Source organism: Canis lupus, chromosome 6, assembly GCF_003254725.2.
Source record: "Canis lupus dingo isolate Sandy chromosome 6, ASM325472v2, whole genome shotgun sequence".
Taxonomy (NCBI): domain Eukaryota; kingdom Metazoa; phylum Chordata; class Mammalia; order Carnivora; family Canidae; genus Canis; species Canis lupus.
Window position 1 is genome coordinate 10,913,635 of NC_064248.1, and position 19,245 is coordinate 10,932,879.

General features: G+C 56.5%; 1 protein-coding gene across 3 annotated transcripts in view; it reads left to right on the plus strand.

Annotated features, from left to right (window-relative positions):
* The window catches only part of TECPR1 (tectonin beta-propeller repeat containing 1), a 26,238-nt gene continuing 6,993 nt past the window's right edge, over positions 1 to 19,245 (plus strand). Inside the window, exons 1-16 of one of the 3 annotated variants that reach the window (XM_025426211.3) lie at positions 1 to 132; positions 4,008 to 4,331; positions 4,831 to 5,013; positions 5,278 to 5,400; positions 6,350 to 6,475; positions 8,240 to 8,414; positions 8,520 to 8,620; positions 10,381 to 10,482; positions 11,816 to 11,961; positions 14,174 to 14,649; positions 14,979 to 15,124; positions 15,896 to 16,051; positions 16,611 to 16,760; positions 16,859 to 17,016; positions 18,311 to 18,438; positions 18,968 to 19,070. In XM_025426211.3, coding sequence (XP_025281996.1) covers positions 4,107 to 4,331; positions 4,831 to 5,013; positions 5,278 to 5,400; positions 6,350 to 6,475; positions 8,240 to 8,414; positions 8,520 to 8,620; positions 10,381 to 10,482; positions 11,816 to 11,961; positions 14,174 to 14,649; positions 14,979 to 15,124; positions 15,896 to 16,051; positions 16,611 to 16,760; positions 16,859 to 17,016; positions 18,311 to 18,438; positions 18,968 to 19,070 — 2,498 coding nt within the window. In that variant the 5' untranslated portion in view covers positions 1 to 132; positions 4,008 to 4,106. Of the gene's footprint in view, positions 133 to 512; positions 721 to 4,007; positions 4,332 to 4,830; positions 5,014 to 5,277; positions 5,401 to 6,349; positions 6,476 to 8,239; positions 8,415 to 8,519; positions 8,621 to 10,380; positions 10,483 to 11,815; positions 11,962 to 14,173; positions 14,650 to 14,978; positions 15,125 to 15,895; positions 16,052 to 16,610; positions 16,761 to 16,858; positions 17,017 to 18,310; positions 18,439 to 18,967; positions 19,071 to 19,245 lie in introns of those variants that run through there. The other 2 variants (XM_025426212.2, XM_025426210.3) reach the window with 2 other exon arrangements.

Consider the following 19,245-nt stretch of genomic DNA (forward strand, 5'->3'; position numbering starts at 1 on the left):
GCCGGCCAATGGGCGCGGGCCTGGCCGCCGCTTCCTGCCGGCCCGCTAGCCCCGGCCGCCGGGGAGGGCCGGCCGCTCGCCCCGCCGCCGAGGCACCATCGCCGCGACCCCGCCCGCCGGGCGCCAGCCCAGGTGAGTGCGGCGGCGGGCCCGGGCAGTGGGAGGGGCGCCGCAGTCCCTCGGACGGGCGGGGGGCGGCGGAGGGCAGGGGCGCCCCCTCTTCCCGCCGCTGCGCGGGTGGGAGAGGCTGTGCGGGCGCCGGCGCGGTTCCCCTGAGCGCCCGGTGACGCCCCCGCCCCAGCCTTCGCGCGGGAGGGACCGGGGAAGCGGGTTGCTGGCGCCTGCGGGTTCAGAGGAGCGAGCTGCGCGGGGCCCGTTTGTCCCTCCCCTAGGCAGCAGTAGGAGCGGATCTGCCAGTCGTGGGATTAGCACGGGCAGATGGTGAGGGCGGGGCGCTCCGGCTGTGCCTCTGGTGGCCGCGCGGGGGGCCCACCTGTCGCCCGAGCGCGCGAGGCCGGAATGAGACCAGGCCGACCTGCCCGCTGTGATGCGGGGTGGGATGGGGTAGGGCTCACCCCCAAACTGCCGGCTCAGGGCATCTCCTGCCCAGTGCGGCCAGCGGATCCTGCTTCAGGAAGGACTCAGCTACCGGACGTGTCCTGCTATTTTCTCCCGCGTCTCTGGACCCTGCCTTCCGACAGCCCCCGAAAGTGGCAGGCAGTAAGCAGCCATCAGAAATCAGGGCTCTTTCTGTTTGCACAGGGAGTGGGAGTGACAAGGTGTAATAGAAAAACAAACCAGCTGGAGACCTTTCAGGGAGGAGCCCTAAGGCAGACGCGGGGAAATAGATGCTTCAGGAGCTCCCCCGGTACCTTGTGTCCCTCCCTCCACCATGCCCTGGCCCTGCCCCCGCCCCTCCCACCACTTCACCTTCCTTTGAGGACCTTTTGGTCTCTGAAGGGATCTATTAGTAAACCCGTGCAGAAGGGCAGATGGCTCTGAGGGCGGTGAGCAGGTCTTCTTAGTAGATTGACCAAAGGTCCAACTGGAATTCATTGTACAAAAGTTCTTGGTGAATCCGAGGTTTCTTTCTTGGAAACTGTCCTCTCTAGCCTTACAAAACAAAGAAATCCCAGGATCACAGAACCATGGGACTCAATGCTCAAACCTCCCTTTCAAGAGTTTCAAGAGTCCCCTGACCCAGTGACCCAGTGTCCCTGGATTGGCTGTCTGGTCACCTCACAGCCAGGAAGTGGCATATGATGAGCTGGGGTGGCATCCTGGTAAGAGCAGAAAGAGGGTGAGGCTGGCCAAGGATGTTCACCCCTGTCATCTTTAGCTAGGAAGCTATGGTGCCTCCGTGTCCACTCTGGAGGGAGTTCGCAAACATAACCCCCCATCCTGTCCTTTCTCTGCAGTAGAGTCTTTTGTTAGCTGCCTGGAAGGTTAAATTATATCTATATGGAAATTAGTGCTTAGTCATCTTTCTGAAAGGAAGTGTATTAAATACAAGTGAAAGTCACTATTCATTGAGCTAAACCTACAGATAGCCTGACTTTGCTGGTTTCTTGTACTGTGAACTGTGACCCGAGAGATAGCTTTAAAGAGTAGATTTATAGTCATGTAACATTATAGGAGCCAAAATTCTCTTCACCCCCAAAATTCTTACTTTCCCCCCAACAATTTATGATGAAGATATTCAAACACGCAGCCAAGTTTAAAGAATTAACACCTACACCTACCACCTAAATTCTACTGTTGATCTTTTACTCTTCTTGTTTTATCACATATGTATCCACCTGTCTTGACCTTTTTTTTTTTTTTAAAGATTTTATTTATTTATTCATGAGAAACACAGAGAGAGGCAGAGACACAGGCAGAGGGAGAAGCAGGCTCCATGCAGGGAGCTCAACGTGAGACTCAATCCCAGAACCCCAGGATTATGACCTGAGCCCAAGGCAGACACTCAACCACTGAGCCACCCAAGTGCCCCTTGATCTTCCTTTAAACCTTAAGTCATTGCTGACATTTGGCTTCTGTGGAACAGGATTTCCATCTTAGCCCAGGGAGTTGGCCATGCAGTGGATGTAGGTGGCTGTGATTCTCCGTAAACTTTGGGTGAACACCCACTATGTGCAGAGCACTGTTAGGTGCCAAGGAAGCAAAGAAGCTGAAGACTCAGGCTGAAGAGGAAGGGCTTTGATATTTCCTGTTTCTAAGAGTTAGGAGATAACCAGTAGTTTTGTTTTTGTTTTTGTTTTTTTTAAGATTTTATTTATTTATTCCTGAGACACAGAGAGAGAGAGAGAGAGAGAGAGAGAGAGGCAGAGACACAGGCAGAGGGAGAAGCAGGCTCCATGCAGGGAGCCCGATGTGGGACTCGATCCCGGGTCTCCAGGATCACACCCTGGGCTGAAGGCAGCGCTAAACCGCTGCACCACCTGGGCTGCCTGATAACCAGTAGTTTTAACGTAGGTGCCAAATAATAAAACGACACCAGTAATACTTGCTGAGTTTTTGCTGCGTACCAAGTACAGAGGCTCTGTACCTGTATTATCTCACTTCATTCTTACAAGGACTTTGTAGGACTTTGTAAGTAGGTCGGTGTTCCTTTCTGCCTTCCACAATTTAAGAAATAAAGGCACAGAGAGGTTAGCTGGCTCTGGATGGTGCCAGAAAGGGATGGAGCCAAGACCCAGATTCCAACAGTCTGGGTCCAGGGTGGCTCTGGGCACTCTTAGCCACAGTGTAGATGCCAGAGGGGGGATAGTGGGCCCACAGGCTTGGCCAGGCAAGAGTAACCACAGCTCTTCCACCTGGATGCAGATACGCTCCAGAAAGCTGGTGTTGTGACTTCCCATGTGTTTGACCCGGCCTTGGTGCCAGTGTGGAGAGGTCAGGGTTCTGGGAGGTCTCCCAAAGCAGGGCTCCTGTTCCTTCTGTTTGTCTTCCTTCTCATCCCTTGGTTACTTCCTTCCTAGCCTGCACTCTGTTTGGTATTTGTGAGACATGCTTTGTTCCAGAAGAGCCTCTGTGCCTGTAGCAGACGCTCCCATTCTCAGACACTTAGCACCCGTCATCCCCTCCCAAGCGCCCACAGCATCGGGTGTACTGCGGGTGTGGAACAGCCTGGCCCAGCAGCAGCCTCGAGGCGCCTGGCCTGCCGGCTGTCTCCTAGTGGCTCTGCCCCCCTACTGGCTCTGGGGCAGTGTCAGGCTGAGCTTCTCGCTGCCCCCCACCCCCAGGCTGCTGTCCTCCAGCTGGGGAGGTTCTGGCCTTCTGGCCCTGAGGTGGTAGGAGGCTTGACCCTTCTCTAAGCCAGTCTCCAGGAATTAGGCCCCAGGGAGCACCAGCACAGTCAGCCCTGGAGGTGTGGGGGTGGCCAGTCCTAGAATTTACTGGCCGCTGCCCACCTGCTGCAGAGTGGAGAGGGAGAGGACCGCAAAAGGAGTTAGAGTGGGGGATGGCAGATGGGGAGGGGTCTGGGAAGAGAGGGTGGTAGTCACACACCAGGACGCCAAGGACAGGACCCTCACGTCCCCGCCACATAGCTGCAGGGCTCCCACAGGACCAGACACAGCTCTGGCCGGGGTGCCAGATCCCTGAGGACACCTTCACCAGAACCCACATGGATGAGAAGACCTGCCCACTGTGGGGGCAGAGGCCTCCCAGAGAGGCAGCGATGGGCATAGGCTTTAACAAACTTTGGGACTTTTCATGAATTCTTTCTTTTTGTTTTGTTTAAAATTATAAATTTATTAATTCATGAGAGACACAGAGAGAGGCAGAGACATAGGAAGAGGGAAAGCAGGTGCCCTGCGGGGAGCCTGATGTGGGACTCAATTGCAGGGGCAAACGCTCAACTACTGAGCCACCCAGGTGCCCCTCATTTATTCTCTTGATGAGAAAGAGCGAGGCTGTGACCAAAATAATAATATTCATTAAATTGGAGGAGGTAGACACTTGGATGTTGCAATGTCCCCTCCATACATTTTTGCATTTGGAAGCACTGCCCTAGACGCTGGCGGCGGACATTGACCTGGCCTCCTGCCGCCAGCCCTCCTCCCGCAGCCGCCACCACTACCATCACCACCGCCACCGCCACCATGCCCAACTCCGTGCTGTGGGCGGTGGACCTCTTCGGGAAGGTGTACACGTTGTCCACGGCGGGGCAGTACTGGGAGCTGTGCAAGGACAACCGGCTGGAGTTCAAAAGGGTCAGTGCAGCCATGCAGTGCTGCTGGGGCATCGCCTGTGACAACCAGGTCTACGTTTACGTGTGTGCCAGCGACGTCCCCATCCGCCGCCGGGAGGAGGCCTACGAGAACCAGGTGGGGCCGCCGAGTGGGGGCTGGTGTCCTGGGAAGCCAAGTCCCCCCAATCCCCACCCTGCCAGATCGTGGCCGAGTCCCACGTCAGTTTCCTCCATTCTGCTTCTGGTTCGAGTCACCACGTGGTCAGGGTCTTGGGGGTCAGAGTCCCCATTGTGTCTTTATAAAGGCAAGCTGGCCAGGTCTGTGTGAGGGTGGGCTCCAGCTCCATGGGTGTCCAAGAGCCTAGGACTGAGCGGTGACCTCTCCTGTCACCCCTCAGGGCTCTGTGTCCTGTGGCCAGTTCTCTGTCCTTTGGGGCCATGCTGGCATGCTGACTCTGGGTGACCAGCCATGGGTGGCTCTGGTCCCTGAGTTCCAGGCAGGCCCTCTGCTCACTTTCCATCCCCGAGATCAGCAGGAAGGCCCTTAGTGGTGGGGTTCCACTCACCCCCGAGAGGCCCCTACCGCCCTAGGCCAGCTGTGGACCTAAGGCCTGTCTCTGCCTCCCGGCCCTCAGCGCTGGAACCCCGTGGGTGGCTTCTGTGAGAAGCTCCTGCCAAGTGACCGCTGGCAGTGGAGCGATGTGAGTGGGCTCCAGCAACGGCCGCTGGATGGTGTGGCACTGCCCTCACCGCACTGGGAGTGGGAGTCGGACTGGTATGTGGATGAGAACTTTGGAGGGGAACCCACCGAGAAAGGGGTAGGTAAATTCAGCTCCCACTGTGGCTCCCATGTGGGCAAGGAGTGCTTTGGGCTGGATCCGTACCCCCGCTGCCATCTCCCACGCCCCCTGTCCAGCGTCAGCCACTGCTCTGCATGCTCCCGACCTCTGCTCGGGATGGGTGGCCTTTGGGGCTTTGGGTACCACCACTGCCTCCCTCCGCCTCTTTGTCCCTGCTCTCTGCCTATCTCCAGTCAGTCCTTCCCTAGGAGCCCGACAGAGCCCCCCCACTTGGTATTTCAGGGGTGGACATATGCTATCGACTTCCCTGCCACCTACACCAGAGACAAGAAGTGGAATTCTTGCGTGCGGCGTCGGAGGTGGATCCGGTACAGGAGATACAAGTCTCGGGACACCTGGGCCAAGGTCTGCACCTGAGTGTGGCCTGGGGGTGGAACAGCAGTCCCGCTGTTGAGATAATCGCAGGGACCTTCCTGCCCGCCCAGCCTACCTCTGCACTGGAGGATACCAGGCCCACCTTGGTACCTAGCCTTTGACCTGTTTCCTGTCCCAAGAACACTATGGTCCTGTGTGTTCCTTTGCATGGGAGCTGGCTATACAGGAAGCCAGACTAGACTGTGGCCCAGGACAGCATAGAACTTGACCTGACCCTGGTCTCCAGGGTGTTCTGTCCCAGCCTGAGGCCCCATCTGTGCACTTCCTCCCTTAACCCCCACAATGACTCTCATATTATTCCCATGATCCCCCAAAAACCTTGCAAACTTAGGGCTGTGAGGCCTGGACTAGGATCCTGTGTGGCCTTGCAGGAGAGGAAGGCCTTGGACCTTCCTCTGGAGGGTTCAAGTCTGGTGGGGCCGCTAGTCCAGCCTGCCAGGCCTTTGCACTGGAAGCAGCCCACAGAGCAGGGTAACAGCCAGCATCATGAAGGGCTTACCCCACTGGACCAGGTCCTGGGATCAGCCCCCATCTAGGTGAGGGGATGGAGCCACAGTGATCAGGCTGCTAAAGGCTAAAGGCACAGAGCCAAGGCCTTGCGTGTGCATCTGTCTTCTGTGCTGAAGCAGCAGGACCCCTCGGATTACAGCCCTGGCCTGGTGGCCAATGGAGGGAGGACAGGACAGAGGGGACCCAGGGCTAGGAGCTCTCTGTCCTAATGCTGCCTTCTCTCTGAAGTTTGGTAGTTGTGGGCTGAACTAGAGGATAGGAGTGTGCCTCCCCCTGGGGGTGGGAGGGAGGGAGCTTTGGGGAGGAGGGTGTGTACCACTCAGGTGTCCACTGGGAGGGGAACAGTGCCACCTACCGGCCAGGTGTCCACAGGCACTGACTGCCCCTGCCACATACCTTCTTGTTTCAGATCCCTTCGAAGGATGACCCCAAGCAACTGCCCGACCCCTTCAATGACCTCTCTGTGGGGGGGTGGGAAATCACAGACGAGCCCGTGGGCCGCCTGTCCGTGTGGGCTGTGTCTCTGCAGGGCAAGGTAAGGTCTGCGTCCCCCTGTGCCTAGGATGGGAGGTGGCTGAGGGAGGCTGGCTACAGGCAGGAGCAGGGCAAGAGAGAAACTGGCCTTCTGATGTCCTCCCAGAGGTGGAAGAGGGGTGGCTGGCTACCTTCTCCTCTCCTCCTGTCCTTACAAGGGAGACTACCCTGAGCAGGCAAGGCAGCATGTTACTGGGGTCCCCCAGAAGCCTCTGACATCCCACCCCATGCCTGGTCCTGGCCTGTCCCTTCTCTGAATCCCCAGAGCATTGATCAGTGCCCTTCCTGAGCTCAGATGCCATCAATATTGTCTCCTCAGATTCTGAGCTCCCTGCCTATTCCTTTCTGCTGGTTCCCACACAGCAGTCTGCAATAGTATTGTGGATGGGGGATGGATGTATATATGGATAGGTGAATGGATAGGTGGAGAGATGGGTGATGGATAGGTAGGTGGGTGGGTGGGTGGATACATGTATGGATGTGTGAGAGATGGGTGATGGGTGAGTGGGTGGATGATAGGTAGGCGGATGGGTGTGTGTGTGTGTAGGCGGATGGATATTTAGAGAGGAGAAGAGATTCTTCTCTCATAGAGTTTATGAACAAAGGCGTAAAGCAGCCCCTGTTGGCAGGAGCAACATGGGTGGTCCAGCTGGCAGGCAATTCAACACTTTAACTGTGGTTTTAGAGCAGACTTGATCTAGTCAGTATTCTTTATCACCAATTCACCAAAATTCTCTGATTGGCTTCGGAATAGACACAGTAGGCTTCGATCAGGCTTACTTCTGGGGTTCTCTTTGGTCTGGGCCTAGGTCAACCCATAGTTGTTGGTTTTCTCTGAGCCATGCTGAAGGATGGTGGGGAGCTGGCCTGGGGCAGAGCCCCCACTGTGGGGCCTGTGCCCACCTGGATACAAAGAGAGGAGAACAGGGTGTGAAAGCAGTGTCTGTGGTCACCATGCACCAGTTGTTAGCCAGGGCTGCCCCACGCCAGCCACTCTTGTGGGCCACTAAAGGTATGACTAGGACCCTGGCTCCAGGAGGAGCTAGAGAGAGGACTACCCAAAGCACCAGGTGGCAGAAGGGAGGCTGCCTAGGCCTGGTTCTGTAGTGTGGAGTGTAAAGGTGAGGTGAAAGGTTAAAAAGCTAAGGTCCCCACTGTGAAGATAGGCTGGGAGGGGGTCCCCAGCCCTCCTGCACCACGCAGTGAAGTGTAACCCCCTCCAGATGACAAGAGCCAGTTTGGACCATGTGGGCAGGTGGCTCGGTCTTAAATATTTTGTTATGTTCCTTGTTTTCAGATTAAGGGGAAAAAGAAGTGGATGTTTTAGACACTTTGTATGAAAGGGATTTGGGGGCTTTCCCGCTTAACCACAAAGAACCCCACTTTACGTAGAGATGGTGTACTGAGAGTACATGGCCACTAGGGGGCACAGGACACCCAGGCTGGGGCCAGAGGTCTCCCTGGGGCCCTAGGTGAGTGGGGAAGGGGTTCCTTCCAGGTAGATGATCCAGAGGTCCATCTCCCAGGATGGCTGAAATCCAGGGTTGCATTTTTTAGCAGGATTGGGGGGCCTCTAAGCTGAGGCATGAGGATCCCGATGGCAGTGAGGGAGAATAAGTCTGAACCCTCAGGGCCCCCCTGGCCCCGGAGACTCTACGGCTGGCTCATGTGTACGCTAACGCAAACGTAGCCAGCCTCGGGCAGCCTGACCCAGAGCCCTGACCAGACCCCGTCTGACCCTGCCATGGGTTTCTCCGCCACCCAGGTGTGGTACAGAGAGGACGTCAGCCACCCCAACCCCGAAGGCTCATCGTGGTCCCTCATGGACACCCCAGGGGAGGCGGTGCAGATCAGCTGTGGGCCCCACGACCTCCTGTGGGTCACGCTCTGGGAGGGGCAGGCCTTGGTCCGGGAAGGAATCAACAGGAACAATCCCAAAGGTGGGCAGCCCTATGCCCCATGCAGGGAGTGGTGGGGGATGCCCAGCTTCTCCCTGGCGCTCTCGCTGATGAGGGCCACCTGCTCTTTATTCTGGGGCCGGGTAGGAAGTTCCTGGTCCATAGTGGAGCCTCCCACCTCTGAAAATGGGATCATGCATGTCTCCGTGGGAGTTGGCGTGGTCTGGGCCATCACCAAGGATCGGAAAGTAAGATGGGGTCCCTGGGGGCTGGGGCCAAAGGCTTTTGTTTATTTCTTTTTATTTGAAGGAGTCACTGGCCCATATGGGAATCAGACTGAGGGCTCAATGTTGAGGGCTGTGTGGTTTTTTTGTTCTTGCAAGTGTGGTCTAAACCCTTTGAAATAAATCCAACCAGGCACCTGCACTTTCTGGGGCTTGAAGGGCTCAGTGATCTCCATGATATGCCCGTGCCCTGTACCAAGTGCAGGACAACTGTCCTTATCACTCAGAAGGCCATAACATTTTAAATAGGTGCCAATTTTCTGAAACCCTCAGCTAACTGAATGTGTCCCTTGACTCCTATCCAGTGCTTTCCATTTTTACATCATGAGAGGTAAGTCCAGTAAAATAAGCAGATTTGGGGTTGCTTCCATGCTCTTTCTAACCCCACCTCAGGAGCATCCTCTAGCAACCCAGGGATGATGAATCCCCCACACATCTGAGTCTGTGTCCATGCAGAAGTCCCTGAGCCCAAAATTCAGGTCACCTGAAGCATCTGCCTCCCATAATTCCTCAGTCCCTCTCAGAACAGTGCATTAAATGAGCAGAGCATTTTATTTATAGGAGCAATGTGCTCGGTCTTCAGACAGATATTTGTGCAAACTTTCTTTGGGTCGAGGAGACACTTCAGGCATTCTAGCAATTGTTATAAAAGAGATTTGAGAGTTTCTCACCAGTCACCTCCCCCCATCCTGCCTCAGGAACTTCCTGATTAAATACGTGGGTGCTCCTCTCAGTGGGTCTCAGAACTGCTGGGGTCTTGCTCATGTGGCAGCCAGAGTGGGTAAGGACAGTTGTGGCAGAGCACAGCAGGGGCCAGGGTGGGTGGGTTCAACTATGGGGCCACATGTGGGTTGAGGGAAATTTGGTTGGATTGTGTTTATTTTTATAAACTAACAACAACAAGGAAAGGCCTGATTTTTTCACAAGTTTATCTACCTTTTTAGTCATGTCTACACTCGATGTGGGGTTCAAACTCATGACCCCAAGATCAAGAGCTGCATGCTCTTCTGACTGAGCCAGCTAGATGCCCCGAAAAAAGTTAGGCTTAAAGAGACTATTTCCTAAAGCACTAAGAATGGATCCAAAGTGTGTTATCTCCTGATAAGTTTAGAAAAAACGGTTTTTCTAAATAGCATCATTAAGGCCGTCATCTGACATAGAGGCAAGCTTGATTGGACAAACACATTTTCCAAGTGTCAGGCTAAGATGGGACTACATACAGGTCTATGGGGGTGAGATGTTGCTAGTCAAGCTCTACATTCGAGATGCAGTATGTGTCCGTCCCTCCCTGTCCCCAAACATTGCCCAGGAGAAGTCCCACCTCCTGACTGTACAGTAAGACAGCTGATATAGGTGACACCTGCTGCTCCTGCCTGGTGCCAAGATGTGAACTGGTAGAAAGAATGTTCTAGAAAGATTCAGACAGCCTTGTCTCCTGGAGGGGCAATGCCCTCTGCCAAAGAAGAGATAGGAAGCCACCAGAATAGGTACAGCTAGGGGCAGGTGACCCTTGCTGAGTGGAACAGCACCAAGCCCAGAGGGAATGCGGCAGGGGTGCAGGGAAGAGGGACCCAAATGATGTCTTCTTTCTCACTGATGTGCTGTGGTCATTTGTGGCATGAACCAAAGAACCAAATTATTCATTCGTTCTTCCAGAACCTTTGAAAACAATATCCAATTCCAGTGGCCCTCCAAGGAGGCATTTTATTTCTGACTTTCCTCAGGTGTGGTTCCGAAGAGGCGTCAACTCGCACAATCCCTGTGGCACCAGCTGGATTGAGATGGTCGGAGATATGATGATGGTGAACGTGGGGCTCAATGACCAGGTATGTGTGTGACTCTGAGCCCTGGATCCCGATGGATGGGGCCCAGCAGCTCGTACACAATAGAGGTCTCAGAGTGGGGGCTCCTGATGCTTCCTGCTGCCCCTTCCCACCAGACATGATGCCAGCATGGGAGGTCCCTGGCACCTCCTCAGACTCCCAGCCTGCAAGGGTACCCAGGGGGCTGGCTGCACCCAGGTGCGAGGGCCCCTGCTTGTCCCAGGCCCCTCCCCCTGGGATCCTCAGAGTGGTGGTGGTGAGCACAGACCAGGGGTGCACATCCCAGGGACTGGCAGGGATATTTTGTCGAGAATTTTTGGGGCACAGTCAGCTCAGTAAGTGAAAAATGAAACCGATCTTCCCAACTTTATGAATGCAACATCTCTTGAACATCACCTGTATAGTTTGTACAGTGTGGTGGATGAGGTTTGGCTGCTTTTAAGACTGACGGTGTGAAGGTGACTCCTTCCCCAATGCCCTGCCCTAGAAACTCTTCCCGGGGGGTGCTGGCCTTTCAGTGCCCCCATGCTGTCCTCTCACCCACCCCAGTCAGCTGGGCACACAGCAGTCGGGCAAGACCAGGCACTGGTAGGTACCCACAGGGACAGAGGGCAGAGGCTAGCCTGCCATGGCCAAGTGATGGAGACACCGCCTCCCTCCCAGCAAGGCTACTTGGGACCGCCATGGGCAGGCTGAGGCCCGGAGGCACCCCCACAGGCCTCAGAACCCAAAGGCAGACAGGAGGATCCCTGCCCAGCTGCCTTTTTCATAGAAAATGAGGTCAGGATCAAGGATGCTATCCTGCATCTGCCTGCATTTAACGCCAGTGGGCAGAACTGGGACTTACCTACACTCTCTAAAAAGACCCAGACCATTCTCTGGGTTCACTCGGGGAGCAGCATTCCTCCTCCCAGAGGCTACATGGAAGATCGGGACATGAGTGGGCTTGTGTCACAGCACAATGTCCAGTAGCACCACCACCTTCTCTGGACCTTGCCAGCCTAAAGCCCAGGGTCTCCCTGAGCCCCACTTCTCCTGAGCTTGGTGCTGTGCCCTCCTCCTGGCCCTTTCTGGGCTCTGCTCCCTGCATTTGACCTGTGCACCCACCCCACATCCGCCTCCCGCCCCCGTCAACCCTCCCAGCCATAACACTCATATGCACACACATACACACACATTGCACATATTAGGAGGGGATCCTGTCTGCATTTATAGACACGTCCTCCAGCCTTGGGGTACTCTCTCCCACCCCTCGTCCTCCCCCACACCCCTAAAGGGAAGGGATCCTTCAGGTCCATCCTGGCCTCCCACCCAGCAGCACCTCTCTCTGTGCCAGGTTTGGGGCATTGGCTGTGAGGACCGGGCCATGTACTTCCGTCAGGGTGTCACCCAGAGTGAACTCAGTGGGAAAACCTGGAAGGCCATCGTCGCCAGCCGAGAGAGTGACCGATCGCACTCTGGTAGTTCATCAAGTCTCCTCAGGTGATCCCAGGGGCAGCAGGGTATGGAAGACTCGGGTCAGGAAGGGTGGCAGTGTCCAAAGGAGGCTGCCACTTGGCGTCTCAGTGGGGCTCTGGGCCTTGCCCAGGCAGGGAAAAACCAGGCCATGGCCCGCGAGGTCTCTCCCCATGCCTGGTGCCAGGGCTAGGCCTGAGGGTGGTCTGTGGGGATAGGCTGTGGGCAGGGTGGGAATGGGCCAGTGGGTGAGGTTGGGGTGTCCATCCAATGTCAGAGCCAGGGAGTCGTCCCTGAACAGAGCTGGCCCGTTGGTTTTGAAGTCTCAAGGTCTGGGAGAGAAAAGGCTTCTACATGGGGTGGATGCTAAGGCCCCTCTGGCAAAAGAAAGCGGAGAAGAAGACAGAGGGTCTCTCTAGTCTAGAACAGGGACCTCAGACTTGGCCACGCACTAGAAACGCCGAGAGGGCTTGATCCCACACAGATGTCCAAGCCCCAGCCCCGGAGCTTCTGTTTCAGTAGAATTTTGCAGTCAGCAGATTTTGCATTATTTGCAAGGTCCCAGGTGTGCAGTTCCTACAGTTCTGAGATCCGTGGGTGTAGAGTGTGGGTGAGTCCCAGCTCTGCCACCTGCGTTAAATGCAGGCAGATGACTTAGTGTCTTAGCAGGGGATCACCTCGGCTCTGTAACGCGAGTGCTCACAGTGCTTACCTGCTCGGTCCTGTGGCACAGGGACCCTTGGTACAGTGCTCCACGGCAGCCACGTCCCTGTCTGCGACACAGGCCCTCCACAGGCTCCAGTCCATGTCCCTTTGCTCCCCCAGCATGGCGGTCTTCACTCTGCTGAGCTGGAAGCCCAGATGGCTGAGAGGCTGGCCAGGCTGGACTTTCCTCATTTACCTGAGGGTTTGGGCTCTCAGCTGGTAGTACTCAAATATTGGAATCATCTGAGATGCTTCCAAAACTGCTGATGCCAAACCTTACATTTGGCAACGGCTTCTTAAATAGGACACCAGAAGCACCAGAAAGGAAAGGAAAAATAGATAAATTAGAATTTCATCAAAATTAAAAACTTTTGTGCATCCAAGGACACTATCAGGAAAGGCAAAGATAATCCATAGAATGGGAGGAAATATTCGCAAATCACATAGTTGACAAAGGTCTAGTATCTAGAATGTGTAAGGAACCTTTACAACTAACAACAAGAAGACGACTCAATTTAAAAAGTCAAGGGACTGGAATAGACATTTCTCCAAAGTAGATATGCAAATGGCCAAAAAACACATGAAAAGACACTCAGTATCATCAGGGAGATGCAAATCAAAACCACAAATGAGATACCACTTCACACCCACTGGGAGAGCTATAGTCAAAAAAAACAACAACATCAAGTGTTGACAAGATATGAAGAAATTGGGACCCCCGTGTACTGCTGGTGGGGACGGCCACCTTGGAAAATAGTGTTGCGGTTGCTCAAGAAAGTAAAGATAGAGCCACCCCATGACCCAGCACTCGCATCACCTAGGTATATACCCAGGAGAACGGAAAACAGATGTTAAACAAAAATTTGTGTATGCGTGTTTATAGAAGCATCATTCACAGTAGCCAGAAGGTGGAAACTCAGATGTCCATCCGCGGATGAATAAATAAAATGTGCCGTATCCATACAGCAGAATATTTTTCAGCAACAAAAGGAAGTACTGATCCATGCCACAACCTGACTGAACTTTGACATCATCATACAGAGCAAGAGAAGCCAGTCACGGAAGACCACATATCCCACAACGCCCTTTGTATGACACGTCTAGAATAGGCAAATCCAGAGGCAGAAAGCGGATTGGTGGAAGCCAGGGTGGATGGTAGGGGGGTGGAGGGTGGCTCCTGAACGCAGGCAGGGTTTCTGTTGGGGTGATGACAAAGTTCTGCAACCAGCTAGTGGTGGTGGTTGCACAACCTCATGGGTATTTAATGCCACATCATTTGAGATGGTAAATATTATCTTACATGTATTTTGCCACAATAAGAAAATAACGATACTGCCAGATTTCCACCCCCAGATAAATGGTTTGATCGGCTTGGGCTGCGACCTGGCTCTTCCCGCGCCCTGGGAGGTAGCCTTCCATGTGTGTGGTGTGGCTGTGGCTTGCCCCCAGGGTCACAGCGGGTGAGCCAGGCCTGCCCACAGCAGCACGTGCCCTTCCCTCGAAGAAGTCACAGGTCTGCCCCTCTCATCCCCAGTGCTGGCTGCTTCTTTGGCGACGAGGTGAGGGGCAGTGGTGAGTCCTGTGCACCGAGTGACACGGATGCCTCTTTAGAAGCCGAGAGACTGGGGCCTGACCAGCCTGTCCCTGCAGAGTCTGTGGACGGTCCCAGGAACCCCAGGGACAGCTTGGCCACAGGCCCGGGCATCGGCAGGACCACAGAGCATGCCGTGGAGGTCACCAGCCTGGCCACTCCGGCTCCTGGGCCTGGCCTGGCCTCCACCCCGGCTGAACTGCCCTGGACCAATATTGACCTGAAGGAGCCCAAGAGAGCACCCAGCCACTCAGCTGCTGGCTTTCCAGAGACCGCCGGCCTTTCCTCGCTGGGGCTCCTCCCACTGGGCTTGGAGGAGCCCTACGGGGCTGATGACCACTCACTATGGGCCTGGGTGTCAGGAGGAGGCTGCGCTGTGGAGGCCCACTCTGTGCTCAAGTGGTTCACCATCCAGTCGGGTAAGCACAGGGCTCTAGGGGCCCAGCACCCTCTGGGGGGGTGGGAAGCAGACCCAGTGTCCTGCCTGAACACCCCCTTCAGCTCAGCCCATCTGTCAGCAGCCTTGGGAGACCAGCCAGAGTGGCCCTTCCCCTCCCTGTGGCCTAGCACTGGTGGCTGCTTTCGAGGCAGAATTGGGGGTCCCATCAGGGAGAGCCCTTTGGAGAGGGCTTATGGGGCATGTTGCAGAGATCATAGCTCTCCAGCAAGAACAAGTGGTTAAAAACAAGAACAGAGAGACGAGCCCTGGCCTGCTGGCTCCTGGCCCTGAGGCTCTGCTGGCCCGCAGGCCTGTCCCCCTCGGTACAGACGCTGTCCCTGTCCATCACGCCGGCCCAGACAGCCGCCTGGCGGAAGCAGATCTTCCAGCAGCTCACTGAGAGGACCAAGCGGGAGCTGGAGAACTTCCGGCACTACGAGCAGGCCGTAGAGCAGGTAGGCAGTTCCTGGATGCATTCACTTAGTACCTACTGTATACTCACCCGAAGAGGAAACAGAGAGGTAGCCATCCCTCTGTCCGTCCCGCTCAGAGGTGAAGCCGTCCTTCCCAGGTCCTGTAGATTCAAGGCTGAAGACAGAGTCCATTCCTTTTGTCCTCCATCCCGAGGAACTCATCCCACTGTGCTCCAGGTGCAGCCTCAGCCCGGGGGACCCAGATACCGGAGCAGCCTCAGAGGGGGGCGTGGGGGAGGGGAGCGCTGTGGTCCCCTTCCCTCCAGAAGGAACCCCAAGAGCCAAGATGGTGTGGCTTCATTGAGATGAGTGAGGATGGGCTTAAGGGCTGTCCTGGAGCCCCTCAGGTGGGTCATGGTCCCCCAAAGCCCTCAGTCAGCTTGGCAGGTGAAAGTTATATGAAGCATGGGGTCCTTGGGCCTCGGCCACAGGTGCAGAAGCATCTCACTGGTGGCTAAGCATTGGGCCTCCAGACACAAGCAGGCCAGGCGTGGGCCCCTTTTTTGCCCCCGACTCCCTCATTGACCTTGGGTCAGGTCAGAACCTCTCTGAGCCTCAGTTTCCCTATCTTGAGCATGGGGTGACAGTGTGACAGAATTAGGAGGGGGTACACAGACACCATGGCTTGTGGACCCAGCAGCTGTTGGGTGAGCAGCCGCAGCACCACCTTTGTCACGAGGGGGAGGTTAGGGAGCAGGGCCCCCAGAGGCCCACCTATGACTCTGTCCTGTGCCCTTGGGGCCTGTGTTACAGTCGGTGTGGGTGAAGACGGGGGCCCTGCAGTGGTGGTGTGACTGGAAACCCCACAAGTGGGTGGACGTCCGTGTGGCCCTGGAGCAGTTCACGGGGCTCGATGGGGCTCGGGACAGCATCCTCTTCATCTACTACGTGGTCCACGAGGAGAAGAAGGTGTGTGTGGGGTTCCCCTGGGAGGGTGGCTCCCATGGGAGGGGGGCACAGGGCCATGCCTGGGACACCAGCCCCCAGGTGCTCAGTCAGGGACCGTGTCTGGCAGTGGCAGAGCGGCTGCCCGTGGTGACAGCAGCCCCAGTCAGTGGCCAGCACAAGTGCGGGGGCCCCTGCTGCAGCCCCAGAGAGCCATCTCCTCATGGAGCTGCGGACAGTGCCTGGGATTTCAGCTCGGGAGTTAAAGCCCCTCTGCCCTCCTGGCGCTGGGGTTTGAACCCAGTTGACTGGGTTCTGGAGTCTGCTGTTGACATCAGGCGCATAACTAAGGCAGTTGCTCGTGAACTGGGATTTCCATACTGAACAAGCTTGATCCTGGAGCCCACCACTAACCCCACAGGCCCCAGGGACCCCTACGACTGGCTCTCTGGAATTGGGGGTGACCCAGGCCATCCTTGTCCCCTCACCACGGCCGGGGCTCCCCCAGAGGCCCTCTGTGCCCCACAGCCCCACAGGTCCCCCTCCTCCCTGGCGACAGCCCTGCTCCCTCCTCTGTAAACAGTACCTCCACGTCTTCCTCAACGAGGTGACACTCCTAGTCCCTGTGCTCAACGAGACCAAGCACTCCTTTGCCCTTTATACCCCCGAGAGGACACGGCAGAGGTGGCCCGTGCATCTGGCTGCTGCCACTGAGCAGGACATGAATGATTGGGTGAGTGGACATACACGACAGGACAGGCTCATGGGGCAGGGGTCTTGGGCCTGCCACCTGCCCCCTTCGCAGTGGTGACTGGCTGTCTCCCCCTCCAGCTGGCCCTGCTCAACCTGTCCTGCTGCGAGAGCCGGAGGGTCCACGGCCGCCCCTCCCCGCAGGCCATCTGGTCTGTCACCTGCAAGGGGGACATCTTTGTGAGCGAGCCCAGCCCAGACCTGGAGGCCTCCGAGCACATGCTGCCCTGTGACCAGATGTGAGTCAGCTGTGCTCTGCACTGGCCCAGGGCAGCCAGGGTTGTGGTTCAAGAAGGGAGGGTCTTGCTTCCTGCTGGCCAGCCCTGGGAATGGCATCATGTGAGTGTTAATAAGGAGGGAGCTGGTGGGGGCCCCCACCTGCCTGGCACCTGGTCATCAGGACGAGGTGCAGTCAGGAACAGGGTGCAGGGCAGAGGAGCTAGAGGTGGTGCAGATCGGAGATGTAATGCGCTGCAGGTTCTTCTCATGGAGGGTGTACAACCCCAGAATAATCACAAAGCGAGAAAGCCAAGCCAGGCCTGTGAACCCCTCTCTACTGGCCCTCCCCGGACCCTCCTCCACCCATTCTCTGCAGCTTTCAGTGCTTCAGACAGAAGCCTGAGTCCCCAACCGGCAGCCTCCTCCCTCCCCAGGCTTGGCCAACAGCACCAGTAACATCTACATGCGGGTCCTAGGCCTCGAGTCTTCCTGGGCCTGTTGGGAGGACCCCAAGGCGGGGCCAGAAGCCTGGTGGGGCTGAGGCACATCAGGTGCCACTGAGCAGGCACTGTGTGTTGGGGGCAGGAGATGGAACAAGGTCACCCACAGTGGCAGGGGCGGTAGCATTCTGGGGTATCTGGCATTTAGGGTGGGAAAGCAGATGGGGACCCAGCAGGGGACACAATGCTCCTAATGCCAACCCAGGGCTTCCCCTAGGTCACTCTGAGCCTGTGTGGACCGGGGGAAGGTGGGTGAGGCTGGGAGGCTCCGCTCAGGATGGGAGAGTGGATGCATGTGTCCAGCCTTTGTTGGTCTGTTCTTGGAAGCCCCGTGTGCTTAGCACCTGGATGAACAAGTCTGACTACCTCTGGTGACAGCAGGCAGGACCTTGGCACACAGGAGGGGGACCCAGGCGACACCGTGCACACTGGCCACCCGAGAGGCCGTGCTGTCACCTCTCAGTGTACTGGCCTGTGTCGTGGCTCATCCAGATGAGATGGCCCTGCCTTCTGCCATGACATGCCTGTCCCAGATCCCCAGGGGCAGGTGTGGAAAGGTGGCTGCTGGTGTGCCTCCGCTGCCCGCAGATCCTGAGGCTCCTATGCCCACTCTTGGGCCACATTAGCTCCGATTACTACTGGATGGGGAGCCAGACAGATGTTATCGTCCTAAATAAAGTCCACCCTTTAGAGATGGAAGATCAGTAAAAATAGGATGTTTGAGGGAGGCCACTGAGCCAACAGGGCTGCAGGGTAGAAGGCTGGCAAGGTGTGCTGAGACACACTCCTCCTGACCTCTCTCGCCTCGCTTCAGGTTCTGGCGGCAGATGGGAGGCCACCTGCGAGTGGTGGAGGCCAGCGGCCGGGGAGTGGTGTGGGGCATCGGCTACGACCACACAGCCTGGGTCTATACGGGTGGCTACGGCGGAGGCTGCTTCCAAGGTGAGAGTGACCTGCACTCAAGAGGCCAGCCAGTCTGGCTTCCCAGGCCCTGTCCACAGCCTTCCCAGGCCCACCCCTCCAATCCCACTTGGCTTCCCTGCCCCACTCTAGAGCCACTGTCCCCCACTCTAGAGCCACTGTCCCAGCATTGGCTCTCGGCTGACCTCACCAAGGCCAGCCTCCAGAGGATGGCTTCGGGGCTAGCCCTTGAGTTGTGAGAGCCCGGAGACCAGCCTTGCCTCCAGCATACCTTCCTGGGCACCCACAGCTGAGCCCGGGGCCTTGAAGTTTCTAGAAAGACAGCTGCCAGAACAGAGGAGCTAGAGGTGGTGCGGATCAGAGATGTAATGCGCTGCAGGTTCTTCTCATGGAGGGTGTACAACCCCAGAATAATCACAAAGCGAGAAAGCCAAGCCTGTGAACCCCTCTCTACTGGCCCTCCCCGGACCCTCCTCCACCCATTCTCTGCAGCTTTCAGTGCTTCAGACAGAAGCCTGAGTCCCCAGCTGGCAGCCTCCTCTCTCCCCAGGCCTGGCCAGCAGCACCAGTAACATCTACACGCAGTCAGACGTGAAGTGTGTCTACATCTACGAGAACCAGCGCTGGAACCCCGTCACGGGCTACTCCAGCAGGTGAGTGGCTGAGGCGCCGGGCCAGGCAGGGGCTTCATGGGAACATAAAGATGGTTTGTGACAGCCCCGCCATTGGACACTCGAGGGCGATCCAGGTCATCTAACCTCCTCTCAGTGTCGGATAGGGAGATCTTTTGTGACCTTTCCAAGTTGTACGAACTGCTTGAAGGATTTT